Source organism: Tamandua tetradactyla, chromosome 17 (assembly GCF_023851605.1).
Source record: "Tamandua tetradactyla isolate mTamTet1 chromosome 17, mTamTet1.pri, whole genome shotgun sequence".
Lineage (NCBI taxonomy): Eukaryota > Metazoa > Chordata > Mammalia > Pilosa > Myrmecophagidae > Tamandua > Tamandua tetradactyla.
In genome coordinates, this window is record NC_135343.1 from 75197001 (window position 1) to 75221935 (window position 24935).

At 46.0% G+C, this 24935-nt stretch overlaps 1 protein-coding gene across 4 annotated transcripts; it reads left to right on the forward strand.

The window, feature by feature from the left end:
- Positions 1-15: 15 nt before the first annotated feature.
- C17H13orf46 (chromosome 17 C13orf46 homolog) lies at positions 16-24728 on the forward strand. Of its 4 annotated transcripts, none has more exons than XM_077134968.1 (8): positions 16-373; positions 5862-5913; positions 8218-8389; positions 8485-8532; positions 9634-9681; positions 10793-10860; positions 16175-16256; positions 24595-24728. In XM_077134968.1, exons 1-7 carry the CDS (start codon positions 187-189, stop codon positions 16239-16241), a joined length of 642 nt encoding a protein of 213 aa, XP_076991083.1. In that variant the 5' UTR covers positions 16-186; the 3' UTR covers positions 16242-16256; positions 24595-24728. The 4 variants fall into 4 exon arrangements, with proteins under 4 accessions (XP_076991083.1, XP_076991085.1, XP_076991084.1 ...); XM_077134970.1 differs by lacking the exon at positions 24595-24728 and adding an exon at positions 20597-20918; XM_077134969.1 differs by lacking the exon at positions 24595-24728 and adding an exon at positions 19357-19438.
- Positions 24729-24935: the final 207 nt, after the last annotated feature.

Here is a 24935-nt window from a genome sequence, read left to right on the forward strand (position 1 = left end):
TTTTGTTTGTGGTGATGTCATAGGGGACACATAGCAACAGGTGGACACCCCCAGCAGCACTCCTGGGTCTGCTTCCTAGAGGAGAGAGCGCATGAGAGATTTGGAACCATGCTATCTGTCTAGGATTTTATTCTGAGATTCAACATCCTTCTTCTCCAAGATTTAGTTTTGAAAGAGAATACGGTTATGGAGAAGGACACCTCATCACACAGGAGGCACAGACCCATTCCTGGGGCCCCTCCCTCCTCAATGGCATCTGGACATCCCAAGGGGGCCAGTGAAGTGGCCGAACTTCAGAGGAGCAAGAGCGTCGGTGGCTTACACCAGAAAGGGGACCCTCCAAGCTGCATCAAGAAGCAGCGAGTGGAGTTAGGTAAGGAGGTCCCTTGTTCTGAGTGCAGCCATGACTGGCCGAGAAGAAGATGGAAGGATTGGGTTTCAGAGAGCTTGGCTTCTATTAGAAGCAAAATGAACTGCCTAGTGACCCTTCTCAGTTCCCAGCATCTGTTCTGCAGCCCCCCACCACTCCCACCCATTGCTTAAAATTCTAAGGACCAAAGACGAGAGTCTTAGAGATGAACCCTTCTAGATGGAACACTCACCAGGAACACTGAGACAAATAGATAAGGTTCTTCTCCCCAGGAATCAGCCTAGGGGCTCTGGCAGTCCGGCTCAAGTGTTGGGGGACAGATATTCCAAGCACATCCATGATCCCTCTTTCATTGACCCAGTTAGAAAGCTCTACTGAAGACAGGAGGGAAAGGAATGTGAGGAGAGGCAGGAGATGGAGACAAAAGCTTAGGGAAACCCTATAAATACCTAAGGTTTCTCTGGCAGATAACAAGCCCCTGGGGCTATAATTGTGCCTTTGAGACAAACCTCAAAGGTTTGGTTGACCCAGTGAGCAAGGCTATGAATTCTTGGCAGCCTATAGGTCTTTAGGTGCCAGCCTATAGTTATATTGACACTAATATGACTTCAAGTTGTAAAAGGTATAGGTTTGTTCCTTATATCAGTCAATGTTTGGCATGCTGGTTTATTTCTGTACATGCCAAATGGGGCCATTGTGTGGGTAAAGGTGGAGGTTGATGTTTAAAAATCTTAGTCCATATATAGAACTGTACCTTGATTATTCATTAATACAAGCTGCTCCTCCAGTTAAGCATCTCTCAGCACTTTTCCCAAAGCAACAGGCCTTCAGTTGATTGAGAGAGAAACATACAGAAATGATTAATTCAATCATGAGTTTCCCCCACTGCAGAGCTAAAGTCTGCCCTCATTGTTTCTACTTCCTCAGGGTCCCAGTTAACCAGGGGAGGTCCCACCCAAGCAAATGTCCCTTCATGAGGTTGCCAGTGAAATGTGGAAATAAAACACAGCCCAGTGGGAAATTCGGTTTGCTTGTTCAAGCCTTAAGGGCAATTTAAAGAGGCAGTGGTATCAAAATAGTTGCTCTTCTCTTAATTTAAAAATCTAGAGATCTGTTGTTTGATGAGGAGGAGAAGAGGGTTTGGGAGACTCCGGGCTGGGCCTTGACCTTCACACCCTGGGAGCAGGGGAACCACACCTGCTCTCATCTCTTTCCTCCTGACACCTTGCAGCGCAGCTCCTGAGTTTCTGGTTCCCCCTGAAGTTGCAAAATTCTCAAAAGAAGGAATTAATAAGCCAATTAATTTAGCTTCTAAGTCTGTGGAGGGAAGATTTTAAGTGGGAATGGATGGGCATTTCTCAAAAGTACATAATGCCCTGCCACTGTGCCATCCAAAAGTTTGGAACTCCAAGTGTTAGGAGTTGGAGGAAAGTCTCAGTTCCCACAATTCCTGTAGCTTTCCCACCCTGTACCTACTGGCTTTCTTCCAGACCAGTGGAGGAATGAGAGGGAGGAGATTCAGAAGGGAGATGGACTTCCACATGGCATGTTGTACCACCAAGCCTGGCAGACACCTCCACACCAATGCACACGACTCTAGGAGGCACCAGGACCCTCAAAGTGGGTTGGCAGAGAACACGCTCCTTGTAGATGTTCAGCCTTCCCTTGGAGCTCTTTGGCGTGACCTACAAGGCAATTGTGATATTGAAAGAAGAACCAGGAAGCTCTGCCATCAGTCCTTTCACTTTACCAGGCTAAGGCTTGGTTTCCACATCTTAAAATTGTAGGAATAAAAATTGCCTGGCCAACTCACACAGGACAGATCTCAATGGGCTCATTTCTTCACTGCTCATAAACTGATTGGGCACTGGCTAAGAGCCAGAGACTGGCTTTCAAACCAAGAGATATTGAGATGCCTAAGACAGTATTTGCCATCAAAAGGAGGTAGACACAGGAACAGGCTATTGCGGAATGGAACTATAAGAGCATGCTGAGGTACAGAAGCCATGCAGAAGGGAAATGGCTAATTTAATTGGGTATGGGCAGGGATGAGGCGGTGGCCTATGAGAGTAGCCATACGACGTGCCATCTGAGCTGAGTCCTGGGAGGTAAACGGGCTCATGGAGGACAAACTTGGAAGGGTGTTCAAGGAGAGAAAAGTAAAAACAAAGGCAGATTTCAGTCGTTCCGAATCCATAAATGGGCATGTTGGCTGAATTCATTTCATATACACTCCTCATTGCCCTTTAGTCACACAGAATGCTCTGAGCCCTTTCCTTCCTCTACTGCATACCTCATATGGCATACCCCTCCTTTTGCAGCCGGCTCAGCCTTACTTTCTCCTGAACTGTTGCTTTCTCAGAGACTTCCTCCACCCATCCACCCCTCTGCATCAGGGCTTCCCCAAGAGCCCGCTGCCCTTTCAGAGCCCTCGCTAACAAATGGATGGCTAGTGTTAAAGTACAATGAGATGCCAAGAGGCTAGATGGGGAGATGTTTTTGATGAGTTTTATATTCCAAGCTAACGGGCTTGGATTACTCTGTAGATGGAAGGAATCCCCTGATATCTTTAAGCAAGATTTGTGTTGGACAAATGGTGACAAAGCTGTCATGGTTTAAAGTGCTGTCAAGTGCATGAGGTTGCATCTCCTGGCGGTTCCTTAGCCCTCCCAAGTCCTCTGTCACAGCTTAGCTGTGGGAAAAAAGGATTCGCTAGCTACCTGGCTCCTCTTTCCCCAGCCAGCATAAATCCTTTACCCGTTTTCTGAGGACCTAGAGAACATCACTGAAGCCGATTTGGGGACGTATGCCTCTTGCTCGCCCCCTCCCTCGATGTCACTGCGCAATCTGAGACCTTCAGGCTCTCTTTGGACTTTGAAGTGTCACCCAGATAAGGTGGGCCTCTAACGGCCCAATCACAGCCCCACATTCAAAAGAAAATAATCTGTGAATGGTTTGAAAATAACTTAAATCTTAGTAGAAGAGAGGCAGAGAGGGAAATAGTCTATTCATGTCATATAGCAAAACTTCTGAGCATCTTACTTCCCCATCTTTCAATCTCCTATATAGCGTTTAGTATCACACTTTCAAATACTACCCTCTTTCTTTTTGGGTAGTCATCATCTTAGCCCTTTTGGAGTCACTCAGCATTCCAATATACCTGGAGCCCAGATAAATGCAAGATCGTTCTTTGAAAAAGGGAAAGGATATAAAGCTTATAAATGCACATTATATTTTACATTATCATATAAAATGCAGCTAGTAAAGTGGACAAGGCAGGATGTTTTCCAGTTCTGCAACTGCTTTGGAGCAAAAAAAAAATCATGTCTCTCCTTTCATTGATTCTTTCTTACCAGAAACATTTAATAGAGAGGAGCAAGGTTTGAAGATCTGTCTGGGACAGCTCTGTGTCTTCTAAAATATGCACACCCATGCACAAATACACACACACACACACACACACACACGGGCTAGGGAGCTGCTGAAGATTTTCCAAAAGAAGTTAATTTCAAAATCCCCACTAAAAGCCTTTTGATTCAAAGTCATTCGGGGCTTCCTTATCTGAGTGAACTCTGTCAAGCCCTCCTGCCTTTTCTCTCTGAAGTCACTGTAAAAAGCAATCTCTGAAGCACTTGAGCATTGCACCACCACCACCCCCCACCCACCATCACCAGCAGCTCTGCAAAGAGCTTCCAACTTCAGAACTGCTTGCCTGTGGCTTGGGCAGCATCCGATTTTGCTACAGCATTCCCTGCTACAAATAAACAGATATCCATGAGTATCTAAGGTAAGGAGACCTGCTAGGTTCTGCAGACTATAGATGAATGAAAAACACATAGTGTTATCTTTAGGGGACTCAAAGACCAAGGAGGATCTGTATCCAAATGACACACTACAGGGCCGTGTGGGGTAAATTCCAGCTGAGGAGGGTGTAACCTGGTCAGTTCCTCAGTTAAAGCTTATCTTAGAGTGCGTAGGAAGGCAGGTCACAGAATGCTGCCGCTGAGGGCTGCCCACCAAGAAAGAGCAGCATTTCCTTATAGGACAGTGTGGGAGAATGGGCAGGGATGGTGAGAGGGACCTTTTTCCAGGAGAGAGAGACAGCATGAAGAAATGCACAAAGACGTAACCCAGCAAGGCACATTTTAGAGAAGGAGGAACCAGTGAAAGATGAGGCTGGATGGCTGGCATCTTATGCCAGGGAGAAAGTCTGGTTTGCAAGCTCTGTGGACACAAAGAAGCTTCTGCTTCATTAAAACACAACATACCAGTAAACCGGAGACTCCCTTCCTCTGTGCTCATGGAAAACTGTCATGATTAATGAGGCAAATGTCACTGAAATGCAATTTTCTCTTAAGTGTTTATCGGACAGTTATTTAATGGGAGGCTGTGACTAGAACAATAGTTGTATGTTCCTGGTACCTCCGTCAACCTCAGGCATGTCCAATAAACTGACTGTATGTCCTTTACTCTCTTACACGTGAGACAGATATCCTAACAAAGTTAAAAATGTTTACTTTTCTTGGGAAAATAGAAGATTGTACTAAAAATATCCTGCCAATGCCCTTCAGAAGAACCAGGAAAAATTCATGATCCAAGGTATATTCGTGGACCAGCTGACTGTGGATTCACATCCCATCTTACGGGGACTGGAGGCACTGCCTCAACTATCGGCTGTCCCCTATGGGTTGGGGGGGGAGGAAATCTACAGGAATAGGTCAACCTGCGCATGGCATTTCCTCCACTGTTGGCTTCCAGGAGGAATTTCAAGAGATCCCCTTAGGTCTTAAACGTTTATTGTGGAGACCATTGAATGTGTGGCAACACTGAGTCCTGCAGAAAGAACTTCCTGAGATCCTAATGTGTGGGAGGGGCTGTGAGCACATATGCAAGATGTGAGCTTGTGCTGGTCACAGGCGAGGGGCCCATCTGTGGAAATGGGCTCCCTGGTTCTGAAGCTTGAGCCTGGGCTGTTGTCTAAGGGACAAAGTAGTGAACTATAAAAGTGGATAGAAATGGGTGCATGGGTGGTTCAGTGGTAGAATACTCGCCTTCCATGCAGGAAACCCAGGTTCAATTCCCGGACCATGCACCCCCACTCCCCCCACCCCCAAAAAGTGGACAGACTCTTGCAGCAATGTCACCCTAAAAGTGTGGGGTTTTCCCACCTCAACACTGTCCTTTAACCTGAGGCTACCAAACGGAAAAGAACCTATCAAGATAAAAAATCAAAATTCACTTTAGCCATAAAATTAGTCATTCAATTGATAATTTAGGATCATCAGTGTTCCAGGATAGAACCTCACATCTTTAAGGCACACAAAAGGGGGTGGTCCCGGTCTGTCTTGCCAGGTTGTGTTGGGTGGGAGCTCATAGGGGCAGTCCTTTGGCTTCCAGGCCCCAGGAGCCTCCAGGGAACCTGACAGCACTTTTACACTAAAACAATTAAGGTAGAGATGACACTGACAAACATTGCTTCTTTCCTCCTCAGAATCTGAAGATCAAGGAAAAGACCCAAGAAACGATGCAGATGATGCTAGCTGGTGAGCGGGTATTTTGTTTTCCAGAGTTTGGTGTCAGTAGAGGTAGTGAGGAGGGCAGCAGGAGACAGTGGCATGTGGGCAGGGAGACCCAGACATCAATTTCAAGATTTAGGAGAGCCCCAATGGACCCTGGAGTGTCCTGAGAAGACCTCTAGTGCTCAGACAAGAGGCATTGACTATTTCTCCATATCTAGAGAAGTAAGTAATTTGTCATGGATCAGGATCAAACTGAGTTGGTCCTCAGGGCTGCGAAGGAATCTCTCCTCCTTTCCACTGCCTATCTGCTTTCCTCCAGGCTATTCTATCTAAATATGCCAAAGCCTCAAGGTCTTAGAGTTGATATCTGGACTCTTGGCCAAAAAATCACAGTCTCAACAAACTGACAGAGACTCTCCTCTGACTTACTCTAGGAGACCACCGGGGCCTTACTAAAGGTCTTATTTGTTGGGCAAGGTTTTGATGTCCAATACTGTAAATATAACCAATTTATTCTCTTTTTTTTTTTTGCTATATGACAGAGTCACATTTCATTCTTTTTTCCATGTATCCTATTATTGCAGCATCATTTGTTGAATTTTTGTTTGTTTTTTGTTTGTTTTACTTGCATATTTTGTTTTTGGTGAAGTGCATGAACCAGGAATCAAACTTGGATCTCTCGCATGGCAGGCAAGAATTTTACCACTGAACTACCCTTGCACCCCCTCCAATTTCTTCTTCTTCTTCTTTTTTTTTCATGGGCAGACACTGGGAATTGAACCTGGGTCTCCAGCATGGCAGGTGAGAACTCTGCCTGCTGAGCCACAGTGGCCCGCCCACCCTCTCCAATTTATTCTTTTCAATAGAGGATCATGGGGTTGCAGTCTCGACAGGGAGTGCCTCTTTGGGATTGCTCTCATCTTGTAGTCCCACCACGCACATCTCTCACAAGCACTGCATCTGCACATCCTCCTCGTCTGCTCCCCTCTGTACCTTCTCATGGATCCATGAGAATTAATGGGTTTGGGTGGGGTCAGTGACTGGTTCAGCTGTTACTCATACCAAACTGGGTGACGCCCTTCTCCTGTTTGTTTGGTGTGTCCAGGAACAAAAGCAAAGCGACGATGGTTGAGGATTTCCCCAATCATCATCACTGCGCTGACTTCTGGATGGTTGCTGACTGTTGAGTTTGTCAGCATGTGCAGAAGTGCCACCATAGGGTATGGGTCTTCTTGACTCAACCTTGTCCCTTACCCAGGGTCATTGCCTTCCTTAACCTCTGCAGGGAAGGAAAGCTTTAGTCTTGCCTTAACCTTGTATCAGAGAAAGAAGGTTAAGGGTCTGGTTTACCAGTCATCCACCTTCCTGCCGTGAAGAAGGACTTAGAATGTCATTGAACTACTCAATAATTTTTCTTAGCTACTAACAAAAATGATTCACTAGCATTATGGACAAAGCAGGAGCCATAAATCACCCTGTTAACAGATGGCTCCTTTTGGCTGGAGAGGAAGGAGGGTATGGGTCACCAAAAAAATTGCCAAAAGTAAAAGCATCTGATGAGTTAAATGCCTCTTGCATCAGAGAAAGGTTAAGGCAAGACTAAAGCATTCCTTCCCTGCAGGGGTTAAGGAAGGCAATGACCCTGGGTAAGGGACAAGGTTGAGCCAGGAAGACCCATACCCTATGGTGGCACTTCTGCACATGCTGACAAACTCAGCAGTCAGCAACCAACCAGAAGTCAGTGCAGTGATGATGATTGGAGAAGTCCTCTACCATCGTCGCTTTGCTTTTGTTCCTGAACACACCAAACAAACAGGAGAAGGGCGTCACCCAGTTTGGTATGAGTAACAGCTGAACCAGCCACTGACCCCACCCAAACCCATTAATTCTCATGGCTCCATTTGGTGTCTACTCAGAGTGAATTGTGTATCTGCTGCAAATATGACCATGTTTTCTTGCCAGATTTTAGCCCTTTGAGCAAGAGTGGGCATTGCTTTCTGAAATAAACTCTGGTTGGCAGTAAATAAATTAGTCACCAGTCCAGAATTGGGAAGTAAATTTGTTAAGGATAAATTTCTCCAACAGAGTTATCCAAATGAGTCACCAGAGGGAATAAGGAGGGCCAGGCTTGTCCATGCCAGGAAGGTCTTTAACGTTCAGACCCTTTATCCCAACATAAGGTTGTCATTGCATACTCAAATGTTGGTCTCAGAGGGTCCCAACACCTGATACAGGGAAAATCAGATCCAAGAGGAGGACCCGATGTTGGTTTGCAACTACCTCTTCATGACATCTATTCTGTGCCATTTTTGTCCACTTCTCCTATAGTCAGGAAAACCTGGGGGAAGACAAGAAAGAACAGAATGAAGACACCTTGGAAAAGTTGGACGATGATAATGAAAAAGTGCAACCAGACAATGAAAAGGGAGGCTCAGAAGCCAGTGCCCAGGAGGAGCAGGGGGAAGGAGAGAGCACAGACAAAAGCTCCAAAGAGGCCAAGGTCAGGCAATATTTGTTTAATCTCTAAACACTTTTGTCTCCTTCTATTATAGTCTTGCCTTTATTTACCTTTTTGGCATCTTCTTCTGGTTACAGGAACAGGAGGTGAAGTCCGCAAAGCTAGATGACTTCCTGGAAACAGAGGCAAGAGCTTTTCACTTTAGTAAGAGAAGTAGGATGAAGGGGCTTGTCCAGGTGAAAGTCCTACTTGCCAATGAGCTTGCTGTGGACACATGATCCAAGGGGATCATCTCAACAGGGCGCCATGCTGTAGAATTGGGCCAAACCTCACCACTAGAGACTTCAGAGGCCAAGTTCCAGGCCTTTTTAGCCTGGTCTCTGGGACCTCCTAATCCCAAGTTATCAAATAGAATAAACTAAATGTGGTGGGTAGGGGGATCCTGAGATGAAGTGACAACTCAACTTGACCTTGATCCAGGAAAGTACTCCCAGAGCCACACACTCTGATGCTTTGCCAGAGAGACTTCAGTGCTATGTTAGGAATTCTCACAGGGCACTCTGTGAAGGAAGGTGGCTTTTGTTCTCCTTCCCAAATCATGCAGTAGGGAATTGAAACAGCTGGACGTATTTTTTGCCAAGAAGCCAGGAAAGATAGCAGGCCATCTTTGGTGTAATTCCAGGGATCTGAAAGTCCCTTACCCACCCCAAAATATCTCTTTTCCATTGGTATTGACTAAAGTTCTACCATTAGAGACACATTCTGGGCTGAGCCAAGGTTCCCAATCAGAGACCTCACAATAGCAATACACTGAGCCATTCAGGCTATTGACATTCCCTATGAATTTTTAATCAATGATGTAGAGAGTGAGGCCCCCTATAGGTTTTTGGAGCCAAAATCCAAGTTCTGCTCAATTACACAGTCTGGCATGGAAGTGGAAGGGCTGCTGCAGCCAAGAGGTTCTCAGAAGACTGAGACATAGGAGACTCTCTGAGGTCTAAGGGAGGTGAAGAAGGGAGGGATCAGAAGGCAATATGCCTCCTTCTCACTCTAATACTGAAGCTGGTCCCATGGACACCTCACTCTTTCCACTAGTGTCATCACTTTACTCAGGCTTCTCAGGAGTCTTCCCTAAACACTGCCAGCATCTTGTAAGCCCATGTTAATCATTCTGATCCTGGCTGACCCCAAGGGCAGGAACCCCAGACCTTCCCAAGAATTCTGCTTTTCTTCCCTATTATCATCCAAGCCCCTGTCATTCACACCTCTTTGGTTTCCATTCACAGAAACCATCTACGTTTGTAGAGATTGATCTAGGAGACCACGCTGAAGAGGTAAGGACAAATCCAAACCACCTATTGGAAAAAGTGATGGTCTATGCAAGCTGGGCCAAGAATCTCTTCCTGTTGCCCTCTAATACATGAGTTGGAAGCTAAGACAGACCCATGGCCGGCCAACCCTAGGAGAGCTCTGGGGTGCTCTAGGTTGGCCTTTGGGGATCAGGGGACACCTTGACGCCCTCTTCCCATGATCTATCCCTCCAACCCACAGTCATGCACCACCCAAGATTCCAGGGACTGGACCAACCCACAGGATACCCAGTGGCCCCAAGAACCTGTTATGGGATCACGCCGGAGTGGCAGAAAAAGCACAGACCTGGGAACTGTGGGGCCTGGGATCTGCATTCCTTTGTCAGTAAATACCCCAAGTCATCCCTCCTCTCTGTGCCTCTGCTCTGTAAAATGAGGATTGTGGTAGCACCCACATCACAGGTGGTTTCATTAAACACCACAACAGTGCCTGGGACACGGAAAGTACCAAGTATTAGTCATCATGATCATCAACATGATTCTTTTCTATGAAAAGAAGTTGGGCCCAGTATTCTATTTGGGCCCTTCCAACACAAATTTTCTAGGATTACCTTCCTTCGATTCTCTATCTTTTTGCTAATTTTTGGAAGTTCTCTCCTGACAAGTTTAAGCTTCTGCATAGGGGCCAGTTTTTCCCCAAACAGAATATACCTTTTATCTCTTATACCTTCAGAACATGCTGTGAGGTGAAAAACAAAAGCTGGATACTAACCCATTCCATGTAATATACGGAGGCACAATGGTTTCTAGTCTCTGAAAGCAGGAGTCAGATGGCCAGTGCAGAATTAGGACAAAGGATCCCAGGTTTCCTGATTTATGATCCAGGAGCCACCAAAGCCCAAATCAGGGTATAGTTTCTTGGTCAGAGTACCCTAGTTCAGATTTTTCCTTCAACAGTGCCCCAGTTGGTGGGAACAAGCTCAGGACCAGTGCAGTCCCTCTTCATCTTAGTCTGATACTTGGGCTCTGCCTTCACCCCTGGGTGGGGGGCAGGTTCAGCAGGCCCTGGCCTCAGTGTCTGTGCTTGACTCCCCTCCTTCTCTGTCTCCCAACATGCTCCTGTTGCTCCTCACAGGTAGCCCCATGTGCTGTGAAAGAAGAGAAACGGTGCCAGATGGACACAGGATATTTGTCTGAAGACGAGTGAGTGATGCTCTTAGATTCACACTTGGTGTGCGGTAGGGCCCACAGTGCCTTCTGCATGGAGGGGAGGAGGGGAGCCAGCAGGGCTTCCCTGCTTCTCCCTGGGTGCAGGTAGAGATGGAAGCTTTACAGAGGTTGGAGGAGGGACTGAGGAGCAGGGCATCATACCAACCCAACGGCTTCAGGGGACAGCTCAGACAAGGGAGGATTTAGCTAGGAGTCCCACCTCACCCCATAAGCCAGACTGTTTCTCACTATCCCTCAGTCAGCAAAATGGCCAGAACATGTGGGGTTGGAGACAGGGCAAAGAGCAGAAGTTGCAGAGTGAAGTGTGACCTGCCTGGGTTGGGCCAGCTCCTCCACTGTGGTTTCCAGTTGCAGTGGCTTTTTGCTCTGCTGGGCAGTGAGAGGACTTGTGCCTTATGGCTGGTGCCATGCAAAGTGGGCCATTTGCACACCTGGTCTCTCTGGAGCTGCTGGTTCCAAGACAAGGGGTTGGGGATGAGCCAGTACTCGTCAGAGAAGACACTCTTCTCCAGACTCTACCTACACGCTGTTGAGGGTGAACATTGTGCAGGTCTAGCAAAGGGTCAAGACTTTCTGAAGCCCTGAGGTTTCCAGTGCCATAAAGAAGGGTGTTGGGGGTGCAAGGGGAGTTTAGTGGCAGAATTCCCACCTGCCATGCAGGAGACCTGGGTTCGATTCCTGGCCCATGCACTTCCCCCACTTTGAAAAAAAAATTAAACAAATGGTGCTGCAGCAGTGGGGTACTCACATGGGAAAAGAATGAAATGTGACCCCCCACCATTCAGCATACAAAAAAAAAGGTTGTGGAGCAGGCAAGATATTTATCCCTGTACCACTGAAGGATCCCATGTATCTATTTTGTTTTGTTTTAACTAATACAGAAAACTGCAAAGAAGAAAATAACAGATATCCACAATCTGAACAATCAATTAACTTTTATTTATCTTGACATATTTACTTCCGGATTTTTTGTAAAAAAAAAAAAATCACCCTATTGATTTTGTAAAAGTGATACATGGCATTTAAAATAACTCAAACAATGAAGGACAACACAACAAAGAGAAACAGTTTAGAAATCACCCAGAAAACTCATCTCTTAGAAATAATAACACTAGATGCATATCATTTTCAATGTATATGCACAGAATAAAAGATGAATCAATGGATACTCAGACAAATGCTCTTTGAAAATAGGATCATTCCATAAATTCAACAAATATTGAATTATTATAGCATTAAATTAATACCCCCCTGGCTTATTTCTCTCAGTTTCTTATGTACGGGAGAGGAATTCAGTAAGAAAGGCTCATTCCATCTTAACCCAGAGTTTCTGCATCTGTTGTGAACTCTACTCATATAGCAAGTTTACCTATGCTTTTACTAAAATATCAGAATTAACCTATCACACCCAAATGTAAGTTTAAAATACGTAAGCCTTTTCTAAAAGAAGCCTTATTTTTCTCCACCTTTTCTTAATGGGCATGGTGGCATTTCCTCTTACGGAGAAGGGGGTCGATGAGAGTGGACCGGATGCAGCTTGATTTGTTCTCTTGATCTGAGGGCCGGACAGTTCCAGAATCTGAGGCTCTCAGGGTGTCTGTGTGACCCCCTCTCATGACTCAGTCCTCCCTTCCATTCAAGACCGTGTGTCCTCATCGGACAGGAAGTGTGCGCCTGGCCACAGGAAACAGAACTTCTTGGAAACTTCCATTCCCACCAAGTTGCAGAGGAGTTAGGAGTCATATGTTGTCATTTAGGAAACATTCTGTAACTTATGGATGCGTTCTCACATCCTGTCTCAGTTCAGCCGCCTTCTACCCACACTTGCTGGGATACCACCTATGTGGGAAATGACAGATGTCACTGCTGTGCCCATTTTATAATGAGGAAACTGACTTTTGGTGTCTTGCTGAAAGTCACACAGTGAGGCAAGGTCAGGGATGGGGCGGATGTTGGAACACAGCTGGAGCGCAGCTCCCTCCTCTGAGCCATGCTACCTCCTTTCAGGATTTAGAGATCCTAAAGAGAATCACATCCCACCACCCTCCATTCACTAGCCAGAGGGCAGTCTACCAGTTGGGAGGGACTCTGTTCATTGAGTAAAAGGTCTTGCTGCCTCCAGTAACTTTTCCCAACTTTGTTACACCAAATTCCATTTTCCTTTTGGGAAGCAGCTGTGCTAACGATGCTTTGGTTTGATTCTATAACTTTTGAGCCCCTTTGAGTCACTAGAACAATTGCATCCCAGTAACTGAGACTTGATCCTGTTCTTAAAAGAAATAGTAACTCCACTGATCGTTTCCCAGAGCAGCCTCCAGCTGCGCGGAGTGAAGGAGTGCTGGCACGCCTTCCAGCTTCTAGGCACCAGCTCTTCAGGAGTTGGGGTGCAGGGAACAGGGATAGAGGAGACCAAGATTTCCTTAACCGATTGGTGGCATGTTGGTGGCCAGGAGGGAACCGTAGCTTTGGTTTGGATCTGTCTGATGCTAGTGCGCTCTGCTAGCCCCGATGGTTTGGGTGGATGATTTCCTTGAGGCAGTGTCCCATTTCACCCCGTCAGGCTCTGTCCTTGAGACCACGGCAGTGATTCCTGCCCCCAGCCCTTCCCTCTGCTGCAGAGCCCATCAGGTGGCCTCTGGCCCTCGGCAGCCGGTGGAGGGGTGGGGGGTGTCTCTCTGTTGGCTTCCCCGCCTGCTCTCATCGCTCGGACTCATGGAGGCCTGGGACGGGTGGGGCTTCTTCTGCAGGCTTTCCAGACACTCTTTTCCCTTCCAGCCCTGACGTGGGCACTACCCCCGTGGCCTTCCGCACATTGGGATTTCTGGTGAGAAATGCGCACCATTTGTAGGTTTACACTGACCCCAAACTTCAGGGAGCACATGTCACTTGGCTTCAAGAAGAGGATGCAGCCTCCGCACGCCTCTTGCCGCAGGCAACGCTCCTTGCTTTCCGCCATCCTCTGCCCACATTAATCGGGGGCTTTCCTAGTGGGGTGGGGGGTGTCACAGGGTTGCCTCTGGGGTCTTTCAGCTTCTCGCATCCTTGGCTCTGAGCCTTAGCAGAAATTCAGGGATTGCGCATAAAGGCACATTCAACAACCGGCTACAGCAGGAACAAGTCAAAGAAAAGTAGAGACGCTTTCTCCCTGAGTTTCCTTTTTGTATCTTACATGCTTCGAACATGGCTAATTTCTCATAACACACCTTGCTCTGGGGTTTTTTTATTTTACAGAAGAGAAACCTTAAGATGACAAGAAATCTGAGATACTGAGAAATCAAATGACTTATCCAAGATCACACACTTAACAACAAGGGGAAATAAAACCTACCAAGCCCACACTACTACTCCAGTCATTTTCACATACACCATCTCATAAAGCCTCACAACCCAGCAGGATGGAGGTGATTTTGCATCTTTGCTGTTGAAGTGAAGTAAATTGCCGAGATCACACAGTTAAGTGCAGAAACAGGAATTTGAGCTGAAGCCTTCAGACGCAAATCCTTACTCTTTACAATGCAGTTTGCAAACTGCAATTTGTACTAAGCTTCCTCCAACTTCCAGTCTCTCTCCTTGCTCCCCTTGCCTTCTGCTTGTCCCTCTGGGCACCCTTCCCCAACCCTCTTCCACCGTGCAGGGCTCTGGTTACACGGTTCTTTGATAAAAATAGCCTCCTGGATGTTATACCACTGTTCCTACTATACAGTTCTTTCCATAGCTGTTACGTAATTGTAGTCACTGTAAATGAGGCAGAGAGTTTTTCTATTTTAATTTTACACTTGAATACCAACTGGGTGAATGGTTGAACACTTTGCCAGGTCATCTCCAGCTACCATTTCTAGTGTCTTCCATTTAAAAACCCAGAAATGTATGAGTAAACACATGTGAAATAATTTACACCTCTCGTTACTTTTGATCCTCTGTTGGGTTTCTAGTAACCTTGGGTCATGCGGGATTTTGAGCTCCTGCTCTGATCGCTAATCTTGAGGTCTTACAGTGACGAGAGTCAAGGAAATTGACTCCCTAAAAGTCCATCACCAGAATCCTTGGCTCCTGCTTGGAGACTTTGCCCTGAACTTCACCATCTTTTCTGGAAATGAGAAATACAGCAAATTCTCTATATCCACAAATGATAAGCTTATCTCATTTTACCATTCATTTGGTGGATTTGTTTGATATTTTAGAGAATATTTTTAATACAAACAATCTGGTTATACAACCCCCGAAATGACAAGAGCCAATGGCTCTGACTCCTTGAATCTTCAGAGCTCTACCCTCTCATGCTCCTTTTGAAGGGAGGGGCTGGTAGTGATTTCCTTAGCAGGCTCTGGGTTACACCAGCTCGAATCTGCAGCTGTGCCACAGAGCTTGCACATCGGCTTGAGGCTCTAGAGCACCAGCTCCTTGAGATGGAGGCAGTTCTGCAGGAAAGGAAGGGCACCTGCGGGCTGGCAGGGAGCATGGCTACATAGGCCCTGCCATCTATAGATGCTTGGTGGCCAGGTTCTCTCCTCCTAACCTCATCTGTCTGCCCCACTTCTCTACTTGCTTGCAATCTCAGCTTTCTTTAGGACTGTTAAGAATTCTCTTTCTTCACCATCAGTGCCTCATTCAGATTGTGGGTATGTGGCCACCCATTTACTAACCAACCAGTTAGATGGCTTTGGTAGAGCCATGATAATCTCTGCAAAGGGCAGTGGGAGTTGTTACTTCATTCCAGGGGCAGACTTGCTTGGAAATAGAAAATTCCAAACAATATACCATACGGAAGGGAAGGGTAGGACTATGGGAGAGAAAGGAAGATGTTACAGAAAAACAGGACCAGGGGTTGGCAAATTATCTCTGTCATCTGATAAGACATGACTTTGAGATCAAGAGCTTGCTCGGGCTGGGCCTCAGCTCTCCATCTCTGTGATAAGGAATTTGGCTCAATTGGTCTCTTCAGGGGGCTCTTAAGAGAACAAAAGATATTGGGGGTAGGCTAAACAAAAATCAGGCAGCTGACCTCAAAGAAAGCCTGGTTTTCAGTAGGAATCTGGTTTTGTGTGCAAAATTGTGAAGGCATCTCTTACTGTTAAGTCCTTGGCTTCCCTTGGGCTTAATTAAATGGGGTGCAGCAGAAGTGGAGACATTGCTGGCTGGGTGTCGGGAATGAAGGTGGGATGTGCTGCAAATAGGGCTCCTGGGCTCTGCTCTCAAGGCACCACCAACAAAGGAAGTGGTGGAGCTGCTGGCCCAGAGGGACCTGCCTCTTTCTCACCACCACATCTGCCTTCTTTTTGGCCTCCAGGGCAAGCACCAGCTGGATCTGTTGTATTCCATACTCAACCAAAAAGAAGGCCAAGGACAGTGTCTAGCAGCCCTGGGAGAAGGTAATTAGCACTTGCTCTTTTAAAAGAAAGGGGTGTTAGGGAGGGCAGTTGAGGGGATAGGAAATGGAATAATAGAGTGATTTGGCCACCAATTTGACTCCTAACCTTCCTGTCAATCTCCTCTGACCACACAAGACCCTCCCCATCTCGCCAGTAACCAAAGTTTTCCACTTCTGTCTCCTGAGGTGGCTCAGACTTGGGGAGGCATGAGGGGTGCAGATAATCATTTAATTCTAAGGACCCTCTGGAATAGAATTCCTAGACCTCTGCACCCCTGAGAATATGCCAAACAAACCCATTTAAGGGGTGGGGACCATATGGAGACATGGGTGTGAACTGTATTTAAAAACCATTGGACCGCTGGGTGAGTGATAACGTAATCTTTTCAAAGGACAAAATAAACAAGTCGACTAAGTATTTTCTTTTTTATCTCAGCTTGAAAAAGTTCAGGTCCCCTTGCTTTTAAGTCAATTTGAAATATGATAAAGGGGAACTCATATTAAATCAATGACATAAATATAACAATGGACACATAGTAAATTACAGCATCTGAGAGCAAAGTATGATAATGTAGTCCTACTCTATTAGCTCCTATAAATTTTCCAAAAAAAAAATGCAGGGGACACAGTTCTTCTCTGGATACAGAAAGGCAAGAACACAATACCATGTTGGTACCAGAAGGTGAGAACCAGAAGTGTTGTGGGGCAAATCCTATTAAAGGAGATTCCTGTCTTTGGTGTTTGTGAACTGAATGAATGAATGAATGGAACTCATTCTATTCAATGCAATAGAATAGAAGATCCAGTATAGCTTACAGAATAGAATATCCAGTATAGCTTAGCCCTTTCTTTATGGAAAATTTCCTTTGTGGGAGCTATTTTGTCCATGAGAATGAGCCGTGTGTTTTTTAAAAAATGGAAACATATTTTTAAGAGAGTACTCACTTTATAATCTGCTATCTTGGATGAGAGCCGTGTGCTCTACAAATCAGAGTTGAGTATAAGGCCTCTGACATCCAGTGTGGTTCTACTGGATCCCAAGGATACTAGGAGATACTTCTATTACTAGGTCCTCCTGAATCCCTGCTCCCCGCACCAGAACTCATAGTTTTCAATGGGTTATAACCAGAGGCATTTATTTTTAGTGTGCAGGCATGAAGGTGGCTCCAAGGATGTTATTTAAAGCTCCACAGTGATTACTGTGGCCAAACCTTCATACTCCTAAGAGCCAAAATGCAAGGAACATCGCCCCATCAAAATACAAAAAAGTCCATGCTCAGTATAGGTTTGTGCAGCCTGGGGCAATTGCCAAGGGATCTTGCAAATACCCACGGCTGCTGTTCAAGGTCATATTAAGTCCTGTCCTTCTCTCCAGGAAAGCTGAGTCAGGATCTTAACCAAGGCATGGCTTGGGTGGGCTCCATTCTGCACAAACACCCACAAGCATGGCTCCAGTAACCAGATGGACTTAGGTCCAGATCTTACTCCAAAAGAATCCTAACCCTCATTCCATCTGAAAGCAAACAAATGAAATGACAACTCCAGGGAAAGCTGGGAGCCCCCAAGAGGTTGGTTGCACTTTTTTAAGAGCAATTTTAGGTCTACAAAAAAATGTGCATTAGAAAGTACAGGGTTCCCATTTATCTCGCCAGACAGTTTCCCCTATTATAAACGTCTTGCATTAATGTAGTACACTTGTTATAACTGATGAACTGATATTGTTAGAATTATACTATTAACTAAAGACCATAGTTTACATCAGGGTTCATCCTTGGTGTTGTATAATTCTATGGACTTTGACGAATGTATTATGTCGCATGTTCACCAATAAAGTGTCATAAAGAATAGTTTCACTGCCCTAAAAATGTCCTGGACCCTCCACCCCCACCAGCTGAACTCCTGGCGACAACTGGTCTTTTATTGTCTTTATAGTTTTTCCTTTTTCAGAATATCATATACTAGTTTTTCAGACTGGCTTTTTTTCCTTAGATATATTCATTTGACATTCCTCCACATATTTTTGTGGCCTGATAGCTCATTCCTTTTTATAGCTGAATAATATTCCATTGTTTGGGATTCAAACTTGTTTATCCATTCACCTACTGGAGGATATCTTGGTTGCTTCCAATGTTTCAGCAATTATGAATAAAGCTGCTATAAACATTCATGTGTGGGTTTTTGGGTTTACTCAATTGGGTAAATACCTAGGAGTGTGATTACTTGATCAAACGCTAAGTGTGTTTAGCTTTGTGAGAAACTGCCAGATTGTTTTCTAATGGCTGTGTTGTTTTACATTCCTACCAGTGATGGATGAGCACTCCTGTTGCTTCACAGCCTCACCAGCATTTGATGATATTGTGTTTTGGACTTTAGCCTTTTTAATGGGTGTTTCAGAAGTGGTATCTTACTGTTTTAATCTGAGATTCCCTAATGATATATGGTGCTGACCATCTTTTTATATGTTTATTTGCCATCTGTTTATATTCTTTGATGAGATGCCTATTTAGTTCTTGTGTTCCATCTTTCAAAAGGGTTGTTTGTTTATTTAGGATACAAGTCTTTTATCAGATATGTGTCTGGCAAATATTTTTTCCCAGTCTATGTCTTGTGCTTTCATTCTCTTAGTGGTTGGACATTTTATCTTGCAAATCCAGGGGAGGACTGGGGCAGGGGTTGTTGGCTCTGTCTCAGGCTGAGGTTTGCAGTGAGCATATTTTGTGCACAGCCTGCCTCTGTGTGTTCCCTCTGCCCTCTGCTTTGTGTTAGGAAACGGGAATGGCATCATCTCAATTGTTTTAGGGGACTCTATTTAGTAACAATGGTTTGTCCAAGACTAGGGCCACTTAAGGGAGAGCAAGGCAAGGGGAGATGCTGCCTTTCAAGTCCTGGGAAATCTCAAGTCCTGGGAATATGGATGTTTTCACATCCCCCCCCCCCCACCGCCCCAGCACATACACACACGTGTATACCCACTCAAAGAATGAAGAATATCAGAGGATCTAGGAGTATCAGGCTCTAAAAGGACAACAGACACATGAAGGCCAGAGAGACCCACCATGTTTGTGTGACTTCGTGTCCATTATCTCGTTCCTTCCTCACAGCAGCACAGGGAAATCTGTCCCTCTTCTACCAGAGGAGAAAACAAAGGCTCAGAGAGGTCAAGAATTTGCCCAAAGTCACCCAGGTAGGATGGGATGAACTGGATTCTGCTCATGCCAAAGCCCAAATGCCCTTTGCATCAAGCTGCACTTCCTCCCCCACATATGGCTAAATCCACCCCTGTGGACAGTTGAGCTTTGTCTAAAGGGAAATTCCACTCATGAGGCCCACCTTCAAGGCTTGAGACAAAGGCAAGGAACAAAACTTCCCCCATCAGGGCCAACCTATTGAAAAGAAAACCACCAAATACAAAATGGCCAGGCCTCTCCACCCCACATGAGGTATCTTCAGGTGATTGGGAAGGGCATCTCTTGAAATCTGGTTCTTCTGAATGGTGAGGGGTAAGGTCCACACTGTCAAATAAAGCAGGTCATAACAGTAGCCATTCTAGTTTGCTAGCTGCCAGAATGTAATATACCAGAAACAGAACGGCTTTTAAAAAAGGGGAATTTAATAAGTTGCTACTTTACAGTTCTAAGGCCAAGAAAATGTCCCAATTAAAACAAGTCTTTAGAAATGTCCAACCTAAGGCATCCAGGGAAAGATACCTTGGTTCAAGAAGGCCCATGAAGTTCAGGGTTTCTCTATCAAATGAGAAGGCACATGGCGAATACGGTCAGGGTTTCTCTCTCATCTGGAAGGGCACATGGCGAACACAGCATCATCTGCTAGCTTTCTCTCCTGGCTTCCTGTTTCATGAAACTCCCCGGGAGGTGTATTCCTTCTTCATCTCCAAAGGTTGCTGGCTAGTGGACTCTCTGCTTCTCACGGCTACATTATTCTGCTCTCAGAATCTCTTCCTTTCTCCAAAATGTTTCCTCTTTTATAGGATTCCATTAAAGTAATCAAGACCCACCTGGAATGGGTGGAGACATGTCTCTACCTAATCCAGTTTAACAGCCACTCTTGATTGAGTCACATCTCCAGGGAGATGATCTAATTACAGTATCAAGCATACAGTACTGAATAGGGATTAGAAGAAATGGCTGCCTTTATAAAATGGGATTTGGATTAAAACATGGCTTTTCTAGGGTGCACCCATCCTTTCAAACTGGTGCAGTAGCTAACATTTATCAAGTACCTGTCGCGTGCCTGGCACTGTTGAAAGTGCCTGGCATGTATTAACTTTTTTAATCCTCAAAAGGCTGAGTCATGAGAACTGATTTTTTTTCCCATTTGCAGATGAAGAGACTGAGCTGAGTATCTTGCACAAGGTCACATAGCTCGTGTGTCTCAGCATAAGGATTTGGACTCAGGCTGGCCCCAATGGTCTGTGTGCTTGACCCTACCCTCCAGCTGTATCATCAAACTAGAGAAGCCGCTGGAAAACAGCTCGCTTGACCTCTTGGTCAGCAGCGGGAGGAGGCAGGATCTCTGCCTCTTTGCTGCTGGAAGCCCCAGCAGGGAGCCTGCACTGACCCGGGTGCCTTGTCTGCATTGCTTTTTGTGCAACCCTTTTCCCTTTCCTAATACAAAGCAGAGCCACCACGCCCGTGAGTGCTTCCGGGTGCCCTCAGCCATCCTTCATCCGTCCGTCCTTCCATCCCCTTGTTGCCATGTGCAGTTGACCTCACATTCTGAGCCACGTCCAGCAAACACTGGCCTATACTGGGCCTTTGGCAGCAAAGCTCCCGCTAGGACAGGGAGGCCCCACACTTTTGCAAAAAGTGACTAACTCAGTACAGTCCTTTAACTAGAACTAACTTTAAAATAGAAACTTTGCAAAAATTATACCTTGTTTATTAGTTAGGGCTGTGAACTGATTTCCTCCAGTGTCAGAATACTTCCATATCCCTTTCACACCATCGGGGAGGGGAGGAAGCAAAGGTCACAGTGATCAAGGAGGGAGCAGGAGCGGAGGGGCTTTGGCCCAAGACCCGAATCCAGAGACAGGCCTCGGGGCACGGTGGTGGAAGCCAGCGGGGTCTTGTGTACAGGAGGGGAGGCACAGCCGTGACCTGACGCTGGCTACCCCTTCAGCCTGTTTACACATCCGAACTCCCTGAGCTTTTGCAACAACGGCCGTGGCTGGGGTGGTGACCGTGGGCTGGTGAGTGGGAAAGCATGCTGCAACATCACTTGCTCCGAACCTCAATTCTTGGGGTCCTCCCAGGCTCTGGTTCGCAGCTGAGGACAGAGTGAACAGGGCGTTTGCTGGAGGTTTTCACTGACCCTGGGGAACGTGGCCTGCAGCCCTCTGCTTGGCCCACCCTCTCTTTTCCATCACCTTTGGGCCAGTCTCAAAGATGATGTTCAAAAATATTGAAAAGTTGGGCCAAGTATAATGTCAACAAATTCTAAAGGACCCAAGCAATTGGGCAGAGGCCTTTGAACTGCACAGGGCCTTGGAGACCCCATGCTGTGCCAGGCATTAACCCTTTTGTTGCTAGGTCTTGGGGGTGGCTGGGGGTCTGGGGCTGCCAGCATGGGGAGCTAAAATTCGGGGATCGCCGGGGCAGTGGCTGTCAGCCAGCCAGTACGGAAGAATGCCAGTGTTTTAGTGATATCATCACAGTATAGATGTGTAGGGGGTGTATCCAGCCTTATTGGGGTAAAGGAGGGAAAGGGAACAGAGGTCTCTGGGACTTCGGAAAAGATAGTAAAATTATCCTTTGGAGATTTGTCTATACACCAAAAGTGCCAAGTTGATTCAGTACTAGCTAATATAGCTGCATCGGAACTGCTGGCTTCTTAAAGGCATTAGGGAAATGAAAACTGGAAACCTGAGAGCACCTGTGGCTCTAAGTGGCCGGGCAGTCCAAAAGCAGCTTCTGACCTACCTTTTGGCTTCAGCGAAGCTGTGTCGCCTTTGTGTTGGGTGTAGACAGCGGGTGGAGGCTCAGTCTTGAGAGTTGGAGCCAACAGTCAAGCCCCACGCTTTCCTCCATGAAGTGGCCGTGGGCTGTGACTGAGAATAGGAGGGAATTCCTTCCAAGCAGGGTGAGAGCAGGCCAGTCAGATGATGGTTTAAATATAGAGAAGACCTGAAAGCCAAGCTGCCACAGGCGGCCTGCAAGGAGCCTCGTGTCTGCTCTGCCTCCCAGGGCTGGTGGCCAAGGCAGCCCCCCCAACTGCAGGAGTCTCCCCAGCCTCCAGGGCTCCCACGCTTTCGCCCTAGGGAGGGGCCCCAGGAGGACAGGGCCATGGCAGTGCGGCCTAGCCTCCTGCGGGCACCCATGCCTCTGGGAGAGCAGCACATGGTTGAGTCTTGGGACACTCCCACCCCAAGCTGCTGCAAGCACCCCACTGCAATGCCCCACCCCCATTCTGCCTGCTTATTCTTTTCGATAGCATTACCCTGCCCCCATCAATTCTTTTCATACATTTTCATTGTAGGTAGTTTGGGAAATCAAAAGTATTTTGAAACTTGTAATTTCATTTCCTGATAGAATTATCATATATTTCTTATGAGGTTTTTTTCTCCCTCTCTCTAGATACATATATAGATATATCTATATGTGGAAATAGTTAAATTGGGGTCACGTTATACGGCAGTTTTAAACATTTTCATCATATTATAAGCATTTTCTCAATGTCATTCGTTCATCAAGAAATGTTTACTGAGACCCTCCTAGGTGCCAGGCAGTATTGTAACTGGGCACAGAGCAGAGAGCAAAACAAAATCCCTACCCTTTTGGAGCTTACATCCTGGTGGGGGAGACAAACATTCAATGCATCCATATTTGTTTATGTGCAGTTTTGTAAAAACTCAGTAACTCTTTTTACCTTTGTTACAATTTTTTTATTTTTTTTTTAAATACCAGAAACACCAAACAAATGCAAACATTCTTAACTTTTAATCACTCTGTTCTACATATATAATCAGTAATTCACAATATCATCACATAGTTGCATATTCATCATCATGATCATTTCTTGGAACATTTGCATCTATTCAGAAAGAGAAATAAAATGAAAACAGGAAAAAAAATTATGCATACCATACCCCTTACCCCTCCTTTTCATTGATCACTAGCATTTCAAACTAAATTTATTTTAATATTTGTTCCCCCTATTATTTATTTTTATTCCATATGTTCTACTTGTCTGTTGATAAGGTAGATAAAAGGAGCATCAGACGCAAGGTTTTCACAATCACACAGTCACATCGTGGAAGCTATATCATTATACAATCATCATCAAGAAACATGGCTACTGGAACCCAGCTCCACATTTTCAGGCAGTTCCCTCCAGCCTCTCCATTACTTCTTGACTAACAAGGTGATATCTTCTTAATGCGTAAGAATAACCTCCAGGATAACCTCGACTCTGTTTGGAATCTCTCAGCCATTGATACTTTGTCTCATTTCACTCTTTCCCCTTTTGGTCAAGAAGGTTTTCTCAATCCCTTGATGCTGGGTCTCAGCTCATTCTAGGGGTTTTCTCAATCCCTTGATTACTACTAACTCTCTTTTAAAAATAGTGACAGTGACAGCCTGACTCTCCATGGCATGGAAACACTACTGGTCCCAGACAGGGCAAACCTGTGAAATAAGCTGGATGGGCAAGTACTGCGCAGTGGGCACCTGCCTCAGATCAGGGCGGGCCTCTCGCAAGAGAACGAGGCCTGGACAATGTAGCGCGAAGACAGAGGAATCCACAGCCACGGCGAGAACTGACCCTTGGACAGCCTACGTTTCCTCTGCTCCAGGCACTCTCCGGGGAAACTTCACGCGTCTCCCCTCACGAAGCCCCGCGACAGCCTTATGAGATAGCTTCCACTATGTCTCCTATTTTCTAGAGGAGAAACTGAGGCACAGAGAGAAGCACCTTACTCAAGGTCACGCAGCTAGGGTGGTCGGCTAACATTAAAGGTTCAGAAACACTTGCTAGCGGGGGGATGTGGGGGACTCCTTAGGACGCCAGCTTTCAGTGGGAAGTCACCAGCTCCCGGGAATCAGGTGTCTGGGTGCCTCCTATGCTAAGTTCAGTGTTTTTGCTTTTGCTACTGTTTCTTGTTTTTAGAGACTATTCCTGTTACTGTCCAGGAAAAAACAGTATAAAACAAATATTTCTCAAGTAAACAAATTGCCATCTCCTTCCCCCCATCCTGCCCTGAATTATGTACATTGCATTTAATAAGCTCAATAATGAAGGGGGTGGGGCTGGCAATAAATTGATCAACAGAGCCATCTAGTGGTCCTATCTCAGCATAACTTATTTCTGAACTTTTTTTTCAGTACCAGAAAGTTACACACCATCAAAGATCTTTAACAAAAGGAAAGAAGAGGCGGACGAGATGGTTCTTCGCTATTGCAGAATTTTAATTCTTCATCTAATTGTTCACTAAAGGACACACTGGAATGTAAATGCATTTTTAGAGCATCACTTAATAACGACGGGAACATTCACTTGCACTTAGGTCCTCGGCTATCCACTGCGGAAGCGTTACTGACCCGGGCTCTGTTTGACCAGGTGCCGGGATGCAGGGGCTGGTGGGCAGGGCCCCTCCAGGGATTCAGAGCTTTGGGAGGTTGCTGCTGACCGGCCATCGCAGATTTTACCCACAGCACCCAGAGGT

Coding starts and splice junctions, on each gene's coding strand:
- C17H13orf46 (XM_077134968.1), top strand. CDS start 187: ATGGAGAAGGACACCTCATCACACAGGAGGCACAGACCCATTCCTGGG. Junction 8,390..8,484: donor AAAGCTCCAAAGAGGCCAAG/GTCAGGCAATAT, acceptor TTCTGGTTACAG/GAACAGGAGGTGAAGTCCGC. Junction 8,533..9,633: donor ATGACTTCCTGGAAACAGAG/GCAAGAGCTTTT, acceptor TTCCATTCACAG/AAACCATCTACGTTTGTAGA.